The sequence below is a fragment of the Tachyglossus aculeatus genome, chromosome 5 (genome assembly GCF_015852505.1).
Source record: "Tachyglossus aculeatus isolate mTacAcu1 chromosome 5, mTacAcu1.pri, whole genome shotgun sequence".
Lineage (NCBI taxonomy): Eukaryota > Metazoa > Chordata > Mammalia > Monotremata > Tachyglossidae > Tachyglossus > Tachyglossus aculeatus.
Genome location: NC_052070.1, coordinates 34,695,726 through 34,718,891, shown reverse-complemented (window position 1 = coordinate 34,718,891; position 23,166 = coordinate 34,695,726). Strand labels below are relative to the sequence as shown.

Genomic DNA, 23,166 nt, shown 5'->3' with positions numbered 1-23,166 from the left:
CGAATTCCCTGACCCTGTTGCTCTCCGAGCTCCGCTGTATCGTCATCATCATCATCAATCGTATTTATTGAGCGCTTACCGTGTGCAGAGCACTGTACTAAGCGCTTGGGAAGTACAAGTTGGCAACATAGAGAGACGGTCCCTACCCAACAGTGGGCTTGTCCTCTCCCAAGCGCCTAGTACTGTTGGACGCAGGGAACACGTCTACCAAACTCTGTGATATTGTACTCTCCCAAGCGCTTAGAACAGTGCTCTGCACAGCGTAAGTGCTCAGTAGATATCATTAATGATGATCCTAGTCAGGAACCACCTGCAAATGGTCAGTTCCCATTGTCTTTCAGATAATAGACATGGATTTGGCAGAAGATTTGGCCCTACTGAGAGCTCACCTCCTCCAGGAGGCCTTCCCAGACTGAGCCCCTTCCTTCCTCTCCCCCTTGTCCCCCTTTCCATCCCCCCATCTTACCTCCTTCCCTTCCCCACAGCACCTGTATAGATGTATATATGTCTGTACAGATTTATTACTGTATTTATTGTACTTGTACATATCTATTCTATTTATTTTATTTTGTTAGTACGTTTGATTTTGTTCTCTGTCTCCCCCTTTTAGACTGTGAGCCCACTGTTGGGTAGGGACTGTCTCTAGATGTTGCCAACTTGGACTTCCCAAGCGCTTAGTACAGTGCTCTGCACACAGTAAGCGCTCAATAAATACGATTGATGATGATGATGATGAAGAGCGCAGGCTGGGAGTCAGAAGGGCCTGGGTTCTAATCCCGACTCCGCCGCTTGTTTGCTGGGGTGACCTTGGGCAAGCCACTTTGCTTCTCTATGCCTCAGTTACTTCATCTGCTAAATGGGCATTAAGACTGTGAGCCCCACGTGGGACAACCTGATCACCTTGTAACCTCCTCAGCGCTTAGAACAGTGCTTTGCACATAGTAAGCGCTTAATAAATGCCATTATTATTATTATTATTATTATTATTATTATTATTATTATTATTATTATTGTTATAAGTAGCGGACCCAGGCCTTCTGATTCCCAGGCCCATGCTCTATCCACTACGCCCTGCTGCCGCCCCGATTTTGGAGCCCTGCTTTCAATTATTCATCCACGTGGAGCTTACTACAGTACCTGTCACATAGTAAGCACGTACCTCATCTGTAAAATGGGGATTAAGACTGTGAGCCCCCTGTGGGACAACCTGATTGCCTTGTAACCTCCCCAGCGCTTAGAACAGTGCTTTGCACATAGTAAGCGCTTAATAAATGCCACTATTATTATCATAATTACTGTGCTGTGCTCAGTGAATGCCAGTGATTGACTCTAAATGAGGGGAAGCAAGGAGGAGGAGAGGGAGGGAACTTCACAGCCTGACTCTAACGGGGCCGGAAGGAGGTGATCGGGAGTTTTGTTTTGACTTTGAGCGAATAATAATAATAATAATAATAATAATAATAATAATAATAATGTTGGTATTTGTTAAGTGCTCACTATGTGCAAAGCACAGTTCTAAGCGCCAGGGGAGATACAAGGTAATCATGTTGTCCCACGTGGTGCTCACAGTCTTCATCCCCATTTTCCACATGAGGGAACTGAGGCCCAGAGAAGTGAAGTGACTTGCCCAAAGTCACCCAGCTGACAAGTGGCAGAGGCGGGAAAGTCAATAATAAAACCGAAAACAGTGTAAAGAAAATAGAAGCTGGCCACAGGCTAATAATAATAATAATACTGAGCCCCCTGCTTCCTCTCCCCCTCCTCCCCCTCCCCACCCCCCTGCCTTACCTCCTTCCCCTCCTCACAGCACCTGTATTTATGTATATATGTTTGTAATAGTAATCAATCAATCAATCATATTTATTGAGCGCTTACTGTGTGCAGAGCACTGTACTAAGCGCTTGGGAAGTACAAGTTGGCAACATATAGAAACAGTCCCTACCCAACAGTGGGCTCACAGTCTAAAAGGGGGAATAATAATAATGATGGCATTTATTGAGAGCTTACTATGTGCAAAGCACAGTTCTAAGCGCTGGGGAAGTTACAAGGTGATCAGGTTGTCCCACGGGGGGGCTCACAGTCTTCATCCCCATTTTCCAGATGAGGTAGCTGAGGCGCAGAGAAGTTGTGACTTGCCCAAAGTCACACAGCTGACAGTTGGCGGAGCCGGGATTTGAACCCATGACCTCTGACTCCAAAGCCCGGGCTCTTTCCACTGAGCCACGCTGCTTCTCCTAGTGAAGCAGCTTGGCCTAGAGGAAAGAGCATGGGCTGGGAGTCAAACCCGGCTCTATCTTGTGCCTTCTGTATAACCTTGGGCAAGTCATTTAACTTCTCTTTCATTCATTCATTCATTCATTCATTCATTCATTCATTCAATCGTATTTATTGAGCGCTTACTGTGTGCAGAGCACTGGACTAAGCGCTTGGGAAGTCCAAGCTGGCAACACACAGAGATGGTCCCCACCCAACAGCGGGCTCACAGTCTAGAAGGGGGAGACAGAGAACAAAACAAAACCTATTAACAAAATAAAATAAATAGAATAAATATGTACAAATAAAATAGAGTAATAAATATGTACAAACATAAATACTTATATACAAGTGCTGTGGGGAGGGGAAGGAGGTAAGGCGGGGGGATGGGGACGGGGAGGAGGGGGAGAGGAAGGAGGGGGCTCAGTCTCTGGGCTTCAGTTTGCTCACCTGCAAAATGGGCATTCGGTACCTGTTAATAATGATGGCAATTGTTAAGCACTTACTATGTGCAAAGCACTGTTCTAAGCGCTTGGGGGTTGCAAGGTAATTAGGTTGTCCAACGTGGGGCTCACAGTCTTAATCTACATTTTCTAATAATAATAATGATGGCATTTATTAAGCACTTACTATGTGCAAAGCGCTGGGGAGGTTACAGGCCGATCACAATGTCCCATGGGGGGCTCACAGTCTTAATCCCCATTTTCCAGGTGAGGTCACTGAGGGCCAGAGTAGCGAAGTGACTTGCCCAAAGTCACCCAGCTGACAGGTGGTGGGGCCGGGATTCGAACCCATGACCTCTGGCTCCCGAGCCCGGGCTCTTTCCACTGAGCCCCGCTGCCTCCCTCGATGGGTGCCAGTGATTGAATCTAAATAAAGGGAAGCAAGGAGGAGGAGAGGGAGGGAACGTCACAGCGGGAATCAAGCAGGGCCAGAAGGAGATGATGGGGAGTGTTGTTGTGACTCGGAGTGAAGCGGCTTGGCCTAGGGGAAGGAGCCGGGTTCTAAACCCGGCGCCATCCGCCATTGGGAAGCCGCGTGGCTCAGTGGCAATCAATCAATCAATCAATCAATCAATCGTATTTATTGAGCGCTTACTATGTGCAGAGCACTGTACTAAGCGCTTGGGAAGTACAAATTGGCATCACATGGAGACAGTCCCTACCCAACAGTGGGCTCACAGTCTAAAAGGGGGAGACGGAGAACAGAACCAAACATACCAACAAAATAAAATAAGTAGGATAGAAATGTACAAGTAAAATAAATAAATAAGAGCCCGGGCTTTGGAGTCAGAGGTCACGGGTTCAAAGCCCGACTCCGCCACTTGTCAGCTGTGCGGCTTTGGGCAAGTCGCTTCACTTCTCTGGGCCTCAGTTCCCTCCGCCGTAAAATGGGGATGAAGACTGGGAGCCCCACGTGGGACAACCTGATTACCTTGTATCTGCCCTAGCGCTTAGAACAGTGCTTGGCACATAGTAAGCGCTTAATAAATGCCAACGTTATTTATTTATTTATTCATTCATTCATTCATTCATTTATTTATGTATGTATGTATTTATTTATCTATCTATCTATCTATCTATCCATCCATCCATTCTACCCCAGTGCTTAGAACAGTGCTTGGCACATAGTAAGCGCTTAATAAATGCCAACGTTATTTATTTATTTATTCATTCATTCATTTATGTATGTATGTATGTATGTATGTATTTATTTATCTATTTATCTATCTATCTATCCATCCATTCTACCCCAGCGCTTAGAACAGTGCTTGGCACATAGTAAGTGCTTAATAAATGCCAACGTTATTTATTTATTTATTTATTCATTCATTTATTTATTTATGTATGTATGTATTTATGTATCTATTTATCTATCTATCTATCTATCCATCCATCCATCCATCCATCCATCCATCCCGTGCCTCCTGTATAACCTCAGGCAAGTCATCTAACTTCTCTGGGCTTCAGTTCGCCCATCTGCAAAATGGGCATTCGGTACCCGTCCTCACTGCTACTTGGCCTGATTATCTCTGTATCCAACCCAGCGTTTAGTTCGGCGCGTGGCACGCAGTACGTACCTAACAAATATCATTATATGACTGTCAGATGACTGGTTAGCATAGATTCAATCGTAACGTAAGTGCGTGTGGACCGCCACCTCCGTAGATTTCCATTTTTGCAGACAAAAATCGCTGTTTTAGGTTCCGCGGCTGTGGAGACTGGCCTCTCCGTCTTGCTCATCCCAGGCCTCCCACAAGACCCGAGAGCTTCCAGACGGAGCTCAAAAAAAAAAAAAAAATCACAAACAGGGTCTTTGTGAATTGTTAGCTCCTCGAAACCTATTTGGCACACCCAAGTTCCATATGCTTGCTCCGTCCAAAAGCGTCCTCCCTCCTTCCCTTTCCCTTCCCCTCATTCACAAGGCGAAGTTGGTGCTCCTTCCTGGTGGCAGAAAAGGATTGAAGACTAGGAGAGAGGCCAGGAGACGTAGCCGCCGTGGTAGGAATAAGAAACGGAGTGATGAGAATAATAATAATAAAAATAATGGCATTTATTAAGTGCTTACTATGTGCCAAGTACTGTTCTAAGCGCTGAGGTAGATGATGATGATGATGATGGCATTTATTATGCGCTTACTATGTGCCAAGTACTGTTCTAAGAGCTGAGGTAGATGATGATGATGATGATGGCATTTATTAAGCACTTACTGTGTGCAAAGCACTGTTCTAAGCACTGGGGAGGTTACAAGGTGATCAGGTTGTCCCACGGGGGGGGCTGACAGTCTTAATCCCCATTTTACAGATGAGGGAACTGAGGCCAAGAGAAGTGAAGTAACTTGCCCAAAGTCACACAGCTGACAATTGCCAGAGCCGGGATACAAGGTCAACAGGTTATCCCACACGGGGCTCGCAGTCTCAACTGCCGTTTTCCAGAGGAGGGAACTGAGGCACAGGGAAGTAAAGTGACTCGGCCAAAATCACCCAGCTGACAAGTGGAGGAGCCGGGATTTGAACCCATGACCTCTGACTCCAAAGCCCGGGCTCTTTCCACTGAGCCACGCGTGCCCCAATCAATCAATTTAGTTAATTTGGAATCAGTTTAGTAGGATCACAGTGGAACTGATTACCTTGGGAGTGACAGTGAAGTGAGAGGAGCAAACACCAAGTGAACGACCAACTTAGAAAAACTGCAGCCCGGAGTGAGGAGGCCCTCAAGGTGAAGCCAGACGACCACTGTAATAATAATAATAATAATAATGATGGTATTTGTTAAGCGCTTACTATGTGCAAAGCACTGTTCTAAGTGCTGGTGGGGGGATACAAGGTGATCAGGTTGTCCCACGGGGGGCTCACAGTCTTAATCCCCATTTTACAGATGAGGGAACTGAGGCCCAGAGAAGTGAAGTGACTCGCCCAAGGTCACACAGCTGACAGTTGGCGGAGCCGGGATTTGAACCCATGACGTCTGACTCCAAAGTCTGGGCTCTTTCCCACTGAGCCACATTGTAGCCGCAAAACGGCAAAACAGAATAGTTGTGACTGGCGTGGAAGCAGCCGGTCCTCACATATGTGGGTCCGGTCAAGCCGGTGTCCAGAGATTGAAGGATTCACTCTTCGGCAGCGGATCTTTTCCCAATCCTGAGGGCGATTCCCTTCAAGGCCCTGCTGAGAGCTCACCTCCTCCAGGAGGCCTTCCCAGACTGAGCCCCTTCCTTCCTCTCCCCCTCGTCCCCCTCTCCCTCCCCCCCATCTTACCTCCTTCCCTTCCCCGCAGCACCTGTATATATGTATATATGTTTGTACATATTTATTACTCTATTTATTTATTTTACTTGTACATATCTATTCTATTTATTTTATTTTGTTAGTCTGTTTGGTTTTGTTCCCTGTCTCCCCCTTTTAGACTGTGAGCCCGCTGTTGGGTAGGGACTGTCTCTAGATGTTGCCAATTTGTACTTCCCAAGCGCTTAGTACAGTGCTCTGCACATAGTAAGCGCTCAATAAATACGATTGATGATGATGATGATTCTGTGGCTAGGCCGAACGCGGGGTGGTGGTGTTGAGAAGATTCTTTGGAAATCTTTATTTAAATAATGTTTGAATCTGTTTCAAGTCATGTGAGCTAATCATGGTTTTTTTTTTGTTGTTGTTGTTGTTGTTGTTGTTGTTGTTGTTCTTGTATTTTAGGCCTCAACTCCATATAGCATAGACTCAGATTCTTTGGGAATGGAGTGTATTGTTTCTACAAGTGCCTCCCCAACTCTGGCTATCAACACTGTGACTAACAAAGTAATTGCCTTTTTTTGTGTGTTTTGTTTTTTTTTAAGTTTGTCATTACTGAGTCATTCTCTGGCTCTTATTATTATCTAAATATGTTTGCTGTGTAATGGAATGAGAACAAACCATAATATACCATAACATACCATAAGCGCTTAGTACGGTGCTCTGCACACAGTAAGCACTCAGGAAATATGATTGAATAATAATAATAATGATGTTGGTATTTGTTAAGCGTTTACTATGTGCGAAGCACCGTTCTAAGCGCTGGGGGGGGGCATACAAGGTGACGAGGCTGTCCCACGTGGGGCTCACAGTCTTAATCCCCATTTTACAGATGAGGGAACTGAGGCCCAGAGAAGTGAAGTGACTTGCCCAAGGTCACACAGCCGACATGCGGGGGAGGCGGGATTCGAACCCATAATAATAATGGTGGTATTTGTTAAGGGCATACTATGTGCAAGGCACTGTTCTAAGCGCTGAGGGGGATACAGGTTGTCCCACGGGGGGCTTCCAGTCTTAGTCCCCATTTTACAGATGAGGGAACGAGGCCTAGAGAAGTTAAGTGACTTGCCCAAGGTCACACCGCTGACAAGTAGCGGAGCTGGGATTCGAACCCATGACCTCTGGCTCCCAAGCCCGCGCTCTTTCCACTGAGCCACGCTGCTTCTCTTGATTTTTCTCTTGATTACCATGATTTTCAGACCCTGCACCTCCCGGATGGGTGGCGGACCCAGTTTGTTGGGGCTTTTGGACTGTGAGCCCACTGTTGGGTAGGGACCGTCTCTATATGTTGCCAACTTGGACTTCCCAAGCGCTTAGTACAGTGCTCTGCACACAGTAAGCGCTCAATAAATACGATTGATTGATTTTGGGGGAGTTGGGTTCATTAGGAAAGGGTTTTTCTAAGTATGGTAAATGCAGGGAGGTTTATGGAGGATAACCTATTACCGTAATTGCTGACTCTTTTGTAGCATATTGTTCATCTCTTTAATCATGCCCAGAGGCGTGGTACTTTCACAACCACAACATTGTTTCCAAGAAGCATTACTCAGATAAGTTCTTTCAAGGTTTTTCTACTAAAAAAAAAAAAAAGTCAAAGCCGAAAAACAGATAAAGTAATATTAAAGAAACAGGGCGACTCGAGCAAAGCGCAGGGCCGCATGTCAGGGGGACAAACTCCTGCATCTCTGTTTTGTCACTTTTTTGTTTTGTTTTGTCTGTTTTGTCACAGTCTTTTAGACTGTGAGCCCACTGTTGGGTAGGGACTGTATATGTTGCCAACTTGGACTTCCCAAGCGCTTAGTACAGTGCTCTGCACACAGTAAGCACTCAATAAATACGATTGATGATGATGTCACTTAGCTTTTCCCAAGTGCAAAATGGAAATAATTCACCCGCCCACCCCCGACCCGCCTCACAACAGTATTCCCGGGGTCGGTAGAGGACATTGACAAGATGTGCTAATTAGCACCGGCTGAGAAGCCCGTGGCCTTCGCTCAATTAGGCCGAGCCAAAAGGGCAAGGGAGAATTTTAATTAAAATGAAATCCATGACCCCTGGCGTGATACGCCTCCCCGCTACTGATGCTGACTGTCTTTTGTCATTTTGCTACTGCTGCGATGGTTCTGACCGGTGGAGGAAAAGGGAAGGAAAGATTTTCAGGTTGGATTGATTTATTCCGTAGCAACATTTAAAATGCTGCTCTGGCTAAGGCTATAATTTTTTAATGGGTGGGCCGGGGTTGGGGGGCACGGGCAGGGAGTTGGACCTAATATAATTAATTCAATCGTATTTTATTGAGTGGGATGAAGACTGTGAGCCCCCCCCGTGGGACAACCTGATCACCTTGTAACCTCCCCAGCGCTTAGAACAGTGCTTTGCACATAGTAAGCGCTTAATAAATGCTATTATTATTATTATTATTATTATTATTATTATTATTATTATTATTCCATAGCAACATCTAAAAGGCTGCTCTGGCTAAGGCTATAATTTTTTAATGGGGTGGGGCGGGGTGGGGGGGGCACGGGCAGGGAGTTGGACCTAATATAATTAATTCAATCGTATTTTATTGAGTGGGATGAAGACTGTGAGCCCCCCGTGGGACACCCTGATCACCTTGTAACCTCCCCAGCGCTTAGAACAGTGCTTTGCACATAGTAAGTGCTTAATAAATGCTATTATTATTATTATTACTGTACTAAGAGCTTGGGAAGTACAAGTTGGCAACATATAGAGACGGTCCCTACCCAACAGCGGGCTCCCAGTCTAGAAGGGGGAGACGGACAACAAAACAAAACGTGTGGACAGGTGTCATCGGAATAACTAGAAATAAAGCTAGATGCACATCATTAACAAAATAAATAGAATAGTAAAATAGCAAATCAGCAACAGCGGTAGCAGCAGAAACAGTTTCGTGGAGGAGAGGCATTTTTTTTCTCTCCATCTGAATTCATTGTGATTTCTCAGGTGGCTAATAAAGCCAACCTGTGATGGACCACGTTTCCTGCAAGATGGGTAGATATTTTCATGGAATGGGGGGAGGCCCCAGGAGAGAACAGTCCAGAATTCTCAATCTGCTGTTCCTCCTTCTCAAACATAATCCCTCCCTATCAACATCTCCTTTTCTTAGGTCTTCTAAGGCATCTCATCGATTTTGCATCATTTACACAGAGGGTATAATAATAATAATAATAATAATAATAATAATAAATTATGGTATTTGATAAACACTTACTCCCTGCCAGGCACTGTAATACTAATAATGATGGTATTTGTTAAGCGCTTACTATGTGCCAAGCGCTGTTCTAAGCACTGGGGAGGTTACAAGGTGATCAGGTTGTCCCACGGGGGGGCTCCCAGTTTTACTCCCCATTTTCCAGATGAGGGAACTGAGGCCCGGAGAAGTGAAGTGACTTGCCCCAAGTCACACAGCTGACAGTTGGCAGAGCTGGGATCTGAATCCACATGTCGACTCTGTGACCTTAAGTCACTTCACTTCTCTGGGCCTCAGTTCCCTCATCTGTAAAATGGGGATTAAGACCGTGGAAGCAGCGTGGCTTGGTGGAAAGAGCCCGGGCTCTTTCTGACTACAAAGCCTGGGCTCTTTCCATTGAGCCACACTGCTTATTGAAAGGGGCCTGCACAGTTTAAATGGCCCCTGCCTCCTTCCTCAAGGCAGATAATAAACCTGCCCGGTCAAACCCGTCCAGCACAAAGAGCCGTCTGTCCTGTTCTCAAATCAATCCATCAGTGGTATTTCTTGAGCACTTACTGCGCGCAGAGCACTGTATTAAGCGCTTTGGAGAGTACAACAGAGTCGGCAGACATATTCCCAAAGATCTCAAGGAACACAGATCCAATCTCAGGAGACCTTTCTCATGTTTTAACGAAGTCGTTAGTCAAAATGTGTGGCGGGAGCTAAACCCCAAGCGAACGGGCCTGTTGCCAATCAGACAGACTTCGTATCTGGGGCATGCCAGGGATGCACAATGTCACACCCGTACTGTTGGCCCTGAGGGTGAGGGGGTCTCTATGTAATAATAATAATAATAAGGGCATTTATTAAGTGCTTACTATGTGCATAGCACTGTTCTAAGCACTGGGGAGGTTACAAGGTGATCAGGTGGCCCCACGGGGGGCTCACAGTCTTCATCCCCGTTTTACAGATGAGGGAACTGAGGCACAGAGAAGTGACTTGCCCGAAGTCACACAGCTGACAATTGGTGGAGTTGGGATTTGAACCCATGACCTCCGACTCCAAAGCCCGGGCTCTTTCGGTGTTGGTGCTTCCTTGGGGGGCGGGGGGAGCAGGGGAGAAGGACCTGGCTTGGCTCAGCGTAGTGCCCGCCTTCCCCCCGGCCCTTCCCCGAGAGCTCTCTTTAACCAGACTCTCTGGTCACGCCTAGTTAAACCCATTTACTCTTATTTTATCTTCTTTGGAGTAGAACAAGCCCTCAGCGGCATACTCAAGATTATTCATAGAATTTAAAACAGTTGTCAGTTCTTCCTTTAGCCTTCCCTTTTCCAGGCTAAACAAGCTCACCCCCTTTAAGCTTTCCTCATAGGGCCTAATCATTTCCGTTCCTCATCCCTGGCTCCCCTCCATTTTCTCCAAATCTTATTATTATTATTTTAATTTAATGATTAGAACTGACCCCGTGTCTCAAATAGAGGACTGACCAACGCAAGCTCCAGCCGATGGACTATTTTTTGGCCCGTGCATTGCCATACTCTTATTGCTTAGGTCTCCGTTGACGACTCCCATCGAGTTAAGTGTACTGATATGACCCTCGTTAATTCTGTGGGGCTTGTAAGTCTAAAGCAGTCTTTCCGAGTGCTGGTGTTTGTGTTTTGTACCTTTTCTTTCGCATTTGTCTCTTAGGATTTTCTTTTGGCTTAATTCTGCCAGACCTGTAAGCCTAAAAGCAGTCTTTCCAAGTGTTGGTGTTTGCGTTTTGTACCTTTTCTTTCACATTCATCCCTTAGGATTTTCTTTAGGCTTAATTCTGCCGGGCTTGTAAGTCTAAAGCCGTCTTTCCGAATGCTGGTGTTTGCGTTTTGTACCTTTTCTCTCGCATTTGTCCATTAGGATTTTCTTTAGGCTTAATTCTGCCGGGCTTGTAAGCCTAAAGCAGTCTTTCCAAGTGCTGGTGTTTGCGTTTTGTACCTTTTCTTTCACATTCATCTCTTAGGATTTTCTTTAGGCTTAATTTTGCCAGACCTGTAAGCCTAAAGTAGTCTTTCCAAGTGCTGGTGTTTGCGTTTTGTACCTTTTCTTTCGCATTCATCCCTTAGGATTTCCTTTAGTCTTAATTCTGCCGGGCTTGTAAGCCTAAAGCAGTCTTTCCAAGTGCTGGTGTTTGCGTTTTGTACCTTTTCTTTCGCATTCATCCCTTAGGATTTTCTTTAGGCTTAATTCTGCCGGACTTGTAAGTCTAAAGCAGTCTTTCCAAGTGCTGGTGTTTTCGTTTTGTACCTTTTCTTTCACATTCATCCCTTTGGATTTTCTTTAGGCTTTCAGTGGACCATTTTATCACTTCCTCTCCCACTAATTGTGCCGTCACGTAATAGTAGTATAATCTATCTAGCGCTTAGAACAGTGCTTTGCACATAGTAAGTGCTTAATAAATGCTATCATTATTATTATTATTATTTAGGGAATTCACCAACTTTTTTGACCAGAAGCACCCTAAATTGGCACGTGGCATTTTGGTAGCATCCCTCTTTCCATTCTGTTAAGCGATTCTGTTAAGCTAAACACTGATTTCAGTGGGACTGATTTTATACAAAAGCCGATGCCGTTTGTCTTGGCTAAGTTTCCCAAGGGCACAGAAATAGAACACCCTAAAAGGAGGTTTCCTCTGCGTATCCCGTCCCTTCCAGGGTAACTCTGTCGGCCAGTTGAGAAGCAGCGTGTCCTAGTGGGAAGAACATGGCCCGGAGAGTCAGAGGACCAGGCTTCTAATCCCAGCTCCACTGCTTGTCTGGGCAAATCACCCAACTTCTTTCTGCCTCGGTTCCCTCATCTGCAAAATGGGGATTAAGACCGTGAGCGCTGTGTGGGACAGCGACCGTGTCCAACCCGATCAGCGTTCATTCACTCAGTCGTATTTATTGAGCGCTTACTGCGTGCAGAGCACTGGACTAAGCGCTTGGCAACATCTAGAGACGGTCCCTACCCAACAACGGGCTCACAGTCTAGAAGGGGGAGACAGACAACAAAACAAAGCATATTAACAAAATAAAACAAATAGAATAGTAAATTTGTACAAGTAAAATAGAGTAATAAATCTGTACATACATATATACAGGTGCTGTGGGGAGGGGAAGGAGGTAGGGTGGGGGGGACGGGGAGGGAAGAGGAAGAAGTATCTACCCCAGCACTTAGTACAGTGCCTGGTTTGTAGTAGGCGCTTAACAAATACCGTTTAAACAAAAATTGATATGGTGGCAGAAGAGCCTTATTGAAGGCACGTCTCCTTCAGGAAGCCTTCCCTGACTGAGCCCTCCTCTCCTCTTCTCCCACTTCCTTTGCGCCTCTCCTACTTTCTCTTTCATTCATCCTCTCTCCCTTCCCCACGACACATTTCATTCAGGCATTCAATCATATTTATTGAGCGCTTACTGCGTGCAGAGCACTGTACTAAGCACTTGGGAAGTACAAGTTGCCACCATATAGAGACGGTCCCTACCCAACAACAGGCTCACAGTCTAGCTCCACCACTTGCCAGCTGTGTGACTTTGGGAAAGTCACTTAACTTCTCTGTGCCTCCATTACCTCATCTGTAAAATGGGGATTAAGACTGTGAGCCCCCCGTGGGACAACCTGATCCCCTTGTAACCTCCCAAGTGCTTAGAACAGTGCTTTGCACATAGTAAGCGCTCAATAAATGCTATCATTATTATTATTATTAGAAGGGGGAGACAGACAACAAAACAAAGCATATTAACAAAGTAAAATAAATAGAATAGTCAATATGTACAAGTAAAATAGAGTAATAAATCTGTACATACATATATACAGGTGCTGTGGGGAGGGGAAGGAGGTAGGGTGGGGGGGATGGGGAGGGGAAGAGGAAGAAGTATCTACCCCAGCACTTAGTACAGTGCCTGGTTCGTAGTAGGCGCTTAACAAATACCGTTTAAACAAAAATTGAGATGGTGGCAGAAGAGCCTTATTGAAGGCACGTCTCCTTCAGGAAGCCTTCCCTGACTGAACCCTCCTCTCCTCCTCTCCCACTTCCTTCGCGCCTCTCCTACTTTCTCTTTCATTCATCCTCTCTCCCTTCCCCATGACACATTTCATTCATGCATTCAATCATATTTATTGAGCGCTTACTGCGTGCAGAGCACTGTACTAAGCACTTGGGAAATACAAGTTGCCACCATATAGAGACGGTCCCTACCCAACAACAGACTCACAGTCTAGCTCCGCCACTTGCCAGCTGTGTGACTTTGGGAAAGTCACTTAACTTCTCTGTGCCTCCGTTACCTCATCTGTAAAATGGGGATTAAGACTGTGAGCCCCCCGTGGGACAACCTGATCACCTTGTAACCTCCCAAGTGCTTAGAACAGTGCTTTGCACGTAGTAAGCGCTCAATAAATGCTATCATTATTATTATTATTAGAAGGTGGAGACAGACAACAAAACAAAGCATATTAACAAAATAAAAAAATAGAATAGTAAATATGTACCAGTAAAATCAATAGAGTAATAAATCTGTACATACATATATACAGGTGCTGTGGGGAGGGGAAGGAGGTGAGGCGGGGGGGATGGGGAGAAGGGGGAGGAAGAAGTATCTACCCCAGCACTTAGTACAGTGCCTGGTTCGTAGTAGGCGCTTAACAAATACCGTTTAAACAAAAATTGAGATGGTGGCAGAAGCACCTTATTGAAGGCACATCTCCTTCAGGAAGCCTTCCCAGACTGAGCCCTCCTCTCCTCTTCTCCCACTTCCTTTGCGCCTCTCCTACTTTCTCTTTTATTCCTCCTCTCTCCCTTCCCCACGACACATTTCATTCAGGCATTCAATCATATTTATTGAGCGCTTACTGCGTGCAGAGCACTGTACTAAGCGCTTGGGAAATACAAGTTGCCACCATATAGAGACGGTCCCTACCCAACAACAGGCTCACAGTCTAGAAGGAGGAGACAGACAACAAAACAAAACACGTGGACAGTTGTCAAGTCTTCAGAACATTGGTATATATCTGTACCATAGATCTATTTATCTATTTATGTCTGTCTCCCCCTCTAACAGTTATCTCGCTGTGGGCAGGGAATATGTTTGATGTTATATTGTACTCTCCCGAGTACTTAGTACAGTATTTTGCATCATCATCATCATCATCAATCGTATTTATTGAGCACTTACTATGTGCAGAGCACTGTACTAAGCGCTTGGGAAGTCCAAGTTGGCAACATATAGAGACAGTCCCTACCCAACAGTGGGCTCACAGTCTAAAAGGGGAAGACAGAGAACAAAACCAAACATACTAACAAAATAAAATAAATAGAATAGATATGGACAAGCAAAATAAATAAATAAATAAATAAATAGAGTAATAAATATGTACAAACATATATACATATATACAGGTGCTGTGGGGAAGGGAAGGAGGTAGAAGGGGGGGATGGAGAGGGGGACGAGGCACACAGTAAGCGCTCAACAGATATGATCCCGAGTGCTTAGTACAGTATTTTGCACACAGCAAGCGCTCAACAAATATGATCCCGAGTGCTTAGTACAGTATTTTGCACACAGTAAGCGCTCAACGAATACGATTAAGAAGAAGAAGGAGAGAGCAGAGCAGCAGCGGCTTCAGCGGATTTTCTGGTCATTCTGTGTGACTCACAGCCACTGGTTAAAACCACCAGACGTGGTTGTTAATATGTCTTGTTTTTTTCTCTGTCTCCCCCCCCTAGACTGTGAGCCCATTGTTGGGTTGGGACCGTCTCTCTGTGTTGCCAACTTGGGCTTCCCAAGCGCTTAGTACAGTGCTCGGCACACAGTAAGCGCTCAATAAATACGATTGAATGAATGAATGAATGGTTGGAGCCCGCATGGCCACAGAGACTGATGAGCGGCACTATGAATATTAGGGCCTTTCTCTTTTCTGTATTATGTGAGATTTGGGCTTTTTTCGTTCATTTTCTCTTTGGTTTTGACTGGTTAGATTAACTCTGGGTGGGGTTTTTTCTTCAGTCCCGGTGCCTTCTACTTTGTTGGTAGATTTAATCTCAGAAATGGAATTGTTAATGCTGTAGATTGTAAACTCGTTGTGGGCAGGGAAAGTGCCTGCCAACTCTGCTGTGTTGTACTCTACCAAGTGCTTAGTACCCTCTCCATCCCCCCGCCTTACCTCCTTCCCTTCCCCACAGCACCTGTATATATGTATATATGTTTGTACGTATTTGTCTATTTATTTTACTTGTACATATCTATTCTATTTTATTTTGTTCATATATTTTGTTTTATTGTCTGTCTCCCCCTTCTAGACTGTGAGCCCACTGTTGGGTAGATGTTGCCAACTTGTACTTCCCAAGCGCTTAGTACAGTGCTCTGCACACAGTAAGCGCCCAATAAATATGATGGATTGATTGATTGATTAGTACAGTAGTCTCTGCACACAGGAGATGCTCAATAAATGCCATTGACAATTTACTACATTTTTTTCCTTGGGAAAATGGGCTTCTAGTGCTCACTTTCCTCAATCTTCTCAAAGGCTCTACCTTTCCAGCGCTCAGTATTCATTCATTCATTCATTCAATCCTATTTATTGAGCGCTTACTGTGTGCAGAGCACTGTACTAAGCGCTTGGGAAGTCCAAATTGGCAACGTTATAGAGACGGTCCCTACCCAACAGCGGGCTCACAGTCTAGAAGTATGGTATGCTACCTGGTGCATAGTAAGCACTTACCAGACACCATTTTTTAAAAAAATAACTCGTTATTTCCGTTTAAGACATTGTGAGTTTATCCTGAATTCAGAGCCGTGTATATGAAAATAAGTCTGACTACAGTACCGAGGATTTTCTGGGTTTGAAATAACGATTATCACAGAAAATAACAGTCTGTGCGATGCTATTGTGTCTTCTGATTCTTTTGTGTTCTCCCAGGCGCTCAGTACAGTGTTCTGCACAGAATAAGTGCTCAGCAGATGCTATTGACTGTTGATAGCTGGTGCGTGAATATCTTGTCCTTTCGTATTTGTAGGTAACATTGTATAACACCGATCAGGATGGCAGTGACAGTCCACGCAGTAGCCTTAACAACAGTCTCTCTGATCAGAGTTTGGCATCTGTTAACTTGAACAGCGTAGGCAGTGTACATAGCTACACTCCGGTAAGGTTGGATGCAATTTATTTTGATTATTTTTTTTTTTTTTTGGAAAGTCAAAAATAAAACCGAAAACAGTGTAAAGAAAATAGAAGCTGGCCACAGGCTAATAATAATAATAATAATGATACTGAACCCCCTGCTTCCTCTCCCCCTCCTCCCCCTCCCCCTGCCTTACCTCCTTCCCCTCCCCACAGCACCTGTATTTATGTATACATGTTTGTAATAATAACCAATCAATCAATCAGTCGTATTTATTGAGCGCTTACTGTGTGCAGAGCACTGGACTAAGCCCTTGGGAAGTCCAAGTTGGCAACATATAGAGACAGTCCCTACCCAGCAGTGGGCTCACAGTCTAAAAGGGGGAATAATAATAATGATGGCATTTATTGAGAGCTTACTATGTGCAGAGCACTGTTCTAAGCGCTGGGGAAGTTACAAGGTGATCAGGTTTTCCCATGGGGGGGCTCACAGTCTTCATCCCCATTTTCCAGATGAGGGAACTGAGGTGCAGAGAAGTTGTGACTTGCCCAAAGTCACACAGCTGACAGTTGGTGGAGCTGGGATTTGAACCCATGACCTCTGACTCCAAAGCCCGGGCTCTTTCCATTGAGCCACGCAGCTTGTACATATTTATTACTCTATTTATTTATTTTACTTGTACATATTTATTCTATTTTATTTTAATATGTTTTTTGGTCTGTCTCCCCATTCTAGACTGGGAGCCCACTGTTGGGTAGGGACCGTCTCTATATGTTGCCAACTTCCCAAGCGCTTAGTACAGTGCTCCGCACACAGTAAGCGCTCAATAAATGCGATTGAATGAATGAATGAATAATAATAATGATAACATTTATTAAGCGCTTACTATGTGCAAAGCACCGTTCTAAGCGCTGGGGAGGTTACAAGGTGATGAGGTTGTCCCACGGGGGGCTCACAGTCTTCATCCCCATTTTCCAGATGAGGGAACTGAGGCCCAGGGAAGTGAAGTGACTTGCCCAAAATCACACAGCTGACAAGTGACGGAGCCAGGATTTGAACCCACGACCTCTGACTCCCAAGCCCGGGCTCTTTCCACTGAGCCACGCTGCTTCTCTACCTTTTTATTAGCCCAGAGAGGTGTGAAACATCCATACTGATTTCTTAAAGCAACGGGATATTATCCCGTTCTTATCCCAACGGGATATTCGGTGGACTTAGTTTGTAATTTGTTGAAGAGACTTTCATCGTGAAATGGCTTGGTCCTGGTGGTTCTGAGTAGATAATAATAATAATAATGATGACATTTATTAAGCGCTTACTATGTGCCAAGCACTGTTCTAAGCACTGGGGAGGTTACAAGGTGATCAGGTGGTACCATATGGGGCTCACGGTCAATCCCCATTTTACAGGTGAGATATGTGAGGCCCAGAGAATAATAATAGTGGTATTTATTAAGCGCTTACTATGTGCAAAGCACTGTTCTAAGCGCTGGGGAGGTTACAAGGTGATCAGGTTGTCCCACATGGGGCTCACAGTCTTAATCCCCATTTTACAAATGAGGTAACTGAGGCCCAGAGAATAATAATAATAATAATAATAATAATAATAATAGCATTTATTAAGCGCTTACTATGTGCATAGCACTGTTCTAAGCGCTGGGGAGGTTACAAGGTGATCAGGTTGTCCCACATGGGGCTCACAGTCTTAATCCCTATTTTACAGATGAGGTAACTGAGGCCCAGAGAATAATAATAATAATAATAATGATGGTATTTATTAAGCGCTTACTATGTGCAAAGCACTGTTCTAAGCGCTGCAGAGGTTACAAGGTGATCAGGTTGTCCCACGGTGGAGGGCTCACAGTCTTAATCCCCATTTTACAGATGAGGTAGCTGAGGCCCAGAGAATAATAATAATAATAATAATAATAATAATAATAATAATGGTATTTATTAAGTGCTTACTATGTGCAAAGCACTGTTCTAAGCGCTGGGGAGGTTACAAGGTGATCAGGTTGTCCCACATGGGGCTCATAGTCTTAATCCCCATTTTACAGATGAGGTAGCTGAGGCCCAGAGAATAATAATAATAATAATAATAATAATAATAATAATAATAATAATAATAATAATAATGGACTGTGAGCCCACTGTTGGGTAGGGACTTCACCCCCTTGTTCTTCAACGCCACTGTAGCAAAATCAAACCGGCCCACGCCGTTCTTTTCAAACCCTGAGTCTTTAGTATTTACTTGGGGGTTCAGAAGACCATCGAGCACCTTGGTGGGGGGAGGAAAAACAACAACAGATTTTTCAAAGCAAGTGAAAGATTTCAAAAGCAGTTTATTCCCTTGTAGCATTTCTAATAGCGAAGTTTGAAATCCGGAGAGGCAGAGTGGTTCAGTGGCCAGAGCTGCGGCGGGGAGCCACGGGGCTGATTTTCTTGCCTCGACTTCTCCCTCCAGAATACCTCGGGCAGATCGCTGGGTTCGTCTTTCCCCTCTGTAAAATGAAGACGGTAATCTCTGCTCGTCCCCACTGCACAGAATCAAACGAGATTGTCGTTTTAAACGCCGTTTGGGAAATGTTTTTAAAAAGGGCGAACCTGAATAATTGTGGTGTATTATCAAATGTGCAGCGTGGCTCAGTGGAAAAAGCCCGGGCTTGGGGCTCAGAGGTCACGGGTTCTAATCCCAGCTCCGCCACTTGTCTGCTGTGTGATCTTGGGCCGGTCACTTCATCATCATCATCATCATCAATTGTATTTATTGAGCGCTTACTGTGTGCAGAGCACTGTACTAAGCGCTTGGGAAGTCCAAGTTGGCAACATATCGAGACAGTCCCTACCCAACAGTGGGCTCACAGTCTAAAAGGGGGAGACAGAGAACAAAACCAAACATACTAACAAAATAAAATAAATAGAATAGATAGGTACAAGTAAAATAAATAGAGTAATAAATATGTACAAACATATACATATATGCAGGTGCTGTGGGGAAGGGAAGGAGGCAAGATGGGGGGATGGAGAGGGGGACGAGGGGGAGAGGAAAGGGGGACGAGTCACTTCACTTCTCTGAGCCTCAGTGACCTCATCTGTAAAACGGGGATGAAGACTGGGAGCCCCACGTGGGACAACGTGATCACCTTGTATCCCCCCCAGTGCTTAGAACAGTGCTTTGCATGTAGTCCCCCCCCTGGGACAACCTGATCACCCTGTAAACTCCCCAGCGCTTAGAACAGTGCTTTGCACATAGTAAGCGCTTAAGAAATACCATCATCATTATTAGTAGTAGTAGTAAGCGCTTAATATATGTCATCATCATTATTATTAGTAGCAGTAAGCGCTTAACAAATGCCATCATTATTATTATTAGTGCCCCAATGGCCACCACTTATTACTTTCTTTTTTTAAGGTATTTATAGTCCAAAGGAACCCACTGCCTCCGTCTTCCTCCTCCTTATTATACCTTTGGTTTCTCCCACTCTTCTGGGTGCTCGCTCTTTTTCATTGTTCTTTCTGATTTTCCGCTAATTTCGCCTTCTTCCCGTAGAAATGAAGAGAAAGGGAGGTAGAACCTCAGTTGTTCTTTAGGGCCAAGGCTCTACCAAGATTCAGGATCTTCTCTAGGATTTTAGAGCCTCTGCACTTCTTAGCTCAGATTCGCAGTTTTGCTCGGGGGGTTTCTTGCCAATTCCATTTTATCTTGTTGAAAGAGGCCGGGGGGCAGTCCACAGGGAGTCCGTAAGTAGGAATTGGAAGATTCCAGCAGCTTGGAAAACACAGTAAAAATGTTGGGATACTAAAATGCCGACCGGGATGTGCCCTTGGGATCACCTGGATCAGCTGAGGGTGGTCGGAGGATGGGAACATGGTGACGGGAGGGAAGATGGGAACAGAAATCCACCGTTTTAGGCTTTTTCAGCACTGATGGGGAAATTGTAGTTCTGCCTGGGGAATCCAGCTCAGAAAGCTGGGGGGCAATTGTCCCCCCAAAAATGACCCTATGGAGCTGATACCTATGACCGGCGGAAAAGCTGGGGACGGTGGCCCTCTTGAAAAGCAGAATACATCCAGTCTACTGTCGAGACTGTCAAGGGTTTGCGACATGACTTAATGTACAAGCCAGATAGGGACTGTATCCAAAGGGGACAACAACCCCCCCCCACCCCACCAGCCCGGCTTGGGTTCGGGACAGAATTGTTCGTCATAGTTGCGTTTTATTCTGATTTCGTGCAACGAGCGCGGATGCGGTTATAGAATCAGCGGTGTTTTCTTTTCATATTAGGTGACAAATCACCCAGAACCCGTCTCTCAGTCACTAACTCCTCAACAGCAGCCACAATACAGCATGCCAGAACGAGACAAACTACTTTTCTCAGAATATAATTTTGAAGATCTCAGTGCCTCATTTCGAAGCCTTTATAAATCCGTTTTCGAGCAGTCTCTCAGCCAACAAGGTGAGCTCTTTGCCTCTTAAAACTATTCCCGAAATGGTGTGGTTTTTCCACTAATCGTTCATCTGCTCTTCCCGGCTCGTAGTTGGGAAATAGAAAAGCTAACCTTTAGGTTTCAGTTATAATGAAATTTTGATTGAGAAAGAAGTATCTTAATTATCCCTAATTACTAGAGTAACGTGATTATAGTCAGTAGAGTCTTTAATATTCCCAGAGTGTACGGGATTGTTAATTGCCGCATTCTATTAGGAGGGCCTCGGTGTCCTATTTTAGTGGAATTATTCAGCATCGCATGGGGCAGAATGCAGCTGGAGTAGGGCTTTGTGCGATTACAAATAGCAAAAATTGCAATAAAATGGGAAGAAATACGCTGTTTCTGGTGAGGCCCCATCTCTGGGCTCTATGTCGATGACTGGAGGGATTGTGGAATTGTGAAGTAGCGTGATTGAATTTTATTGCCTGTTTGCATCTTCGTTGTGTATCCTTGAGTTAGTTCCACGCACCCACTGTCCCAGGGAGGGTGAAGGAAAAGTGGGTTGGGTTCCTATCGAAACCCAAGTAAGTTACAGCTGCTTTACGTAATTCGTATTTGAAGTGAACTGGTCTCGCCTGTGGTGGGGGAGAGTCGAAAGTCGAGGTGTTGCCATCTGGAAGACGTTGGGTGTGAAAAGGACCAAGATATCCTCGGGATCGGTGGCTTGTTTGCTCCTCCTCTCCGTGGAAGTCCGATCAGAGGTCTCAGGGTTTCAGATTAAAACGTTTAATACACCGACTGCGAGCCCGCTGTGGGGTGGGGACCGTCGCTACATGTTGCCGACTTGTGCTAATAATAATAATAATAATAATTATAATGGCATTTATTAAGCACTTACTATGTGCAAAACACTGTTCTAAGTGCTGGTACTTCCCAAGCACACAATTATTGCACACAATTAAGCACACAATAAGCGCTCAATAAATACGATTGATTGAATGAATGAATACACATGAGGAGAAGTAAGAAATAAAAGTCCCTGTACTTGACAAGGGGAAGATAGAGGATTGGAGGTTTTTTGGTTTTCTCCCTCCCCCATTAAGGCCGTAGTGACCCCGATCCCGTCCGTTTCCACAATCCCAACCTCCTACTCTTTCTGTCTCCGCCACGTCTTCCTTCTCACCTTTTGATCCAGACCCTTTTCTCGGTGCCAGTTTAGTAACAGTAGTGATCGTATTAAGCGCTGACTATGTGGGGGGCCCCGGGAAAGAATACCCTATCCCTTTGGGGGCTCACGATCTAAAAATAAAAAGGGGAGATGAAACACAGAGCACGACGATGGCGTAAAGACCAAACCCGGAGATCTGGATGGTCCCGTGGTTAGAGGAGCAGAATTTCAGGCTCCCGGCGGCTCAGAGTCCACGGCCACAGCCGCGGCCTTCCCCAGGTTTTGTGGAAGCGATGTCGGGCCGCAGCTGCTTCTCTCTGCCCTGCTGGGAGGGGACAGGGCCGCTCAGGCTGGAGGGCGATCGGCGATGCGGAGGAGGGCTGACGTATGTAGCCGGAGGAAGCACGTAGGTCTGCTAGCTTAGTACAGTGCTCTGCACATAGTAAGCGCTCAATAAATACGATTGATGATGCTAGACGGCCCCTGGAGGAATCACACGGCTACCTGGTGGAGGGGTCCGGGATGCCGTCGGCGGCGTAAGTCCACGTGGGCAGCCCGCGGGCTCACAGAGCAGACCGGGAGCGGAATCCCAAGAACCGCGGCGGAGAAGCGCCGGGCACCGGGAGGATGCTCCCGGAGGGGCCTGAGCGGGGGTGGCTGAAGTCGTCGCGCAAGGTGCGACAGGTAACCTAGGAGCGGAGCCGGAGACGCACGGCGGAGAGACGGCAGGCACCAGGAGGAGGCTGATGGAGAGGGCCGGAGGACGTGGGTGGCGAGGTCCACGGGATGCCGGGGGACAAATCCGGGGCCAGTCAGCGGCCCCGGAAATCCACGCAGGCGTCCCGTGGCGCAGTCTAAAAATAAAAAGGGGAGATGAAACGCAGAGCACGACGATGGCGTAAAGACAAAACCCGGAGATCCGGATGGTCCCGTGGTTAGAGGAGCAGAATTTCAGGCTCACGCAGGCCACGCCAGAGCCACAGTCGAGAGGACACGCCAAGAGGAAGCGAGCGGAGAGGCCCAGGACGCAACCGGCAGTAGCCGAAGTGCCCGCGGGCTGCTCTCAGTGACCCATTCGCGGTACGTGACGAATTGCAGCCCCACCAGATGGACTCTGTGATGGATTCCTAAGTGCCAGGGCAACAGCTGCTGCTCCCGCGGGACGCAGAGGAATGTCTGACCGTCTCCGTGGCCTGTGTTGTGTCTAAT

At 45.8% G+C, this 23,166-nt stretch overlaps 1 protein-coding gene across 2 annotated transcripts in view; it reads left to right on the top strand.

Annotated features, from left to right (window-relative positions):
- The window catches only part of FOXJ3 (forkhead box J3), a 195,039-nt gene that overhangs the window by 153,271 nt on the left and 18,602 nt on the right, over positions 1 to 23,166 (top strand). The window contains exons 6-8 of one of the 2 annotated variants that reach the window (XM_038746441.1): positions 6,443 to 6,544; positions 16,258 to 16,386; positions 20,647 to 20,818. In XM_038746441.1, coding sequence (XP_038602369.1) covers positions 6,443 to 6,544; positions 16,258 to 16,386; positions 20,647 to 20,818 — 403 coding nt within the window. The remainder of the gene's footprint in view (positions 1 to 6,442; positions 6,545 to 16,257; positions 16,387 to 20,646; positions 20,819 to 23,166) is intronic. The other variant, XM_038746442.1, reaches the window with a different exon arrangement.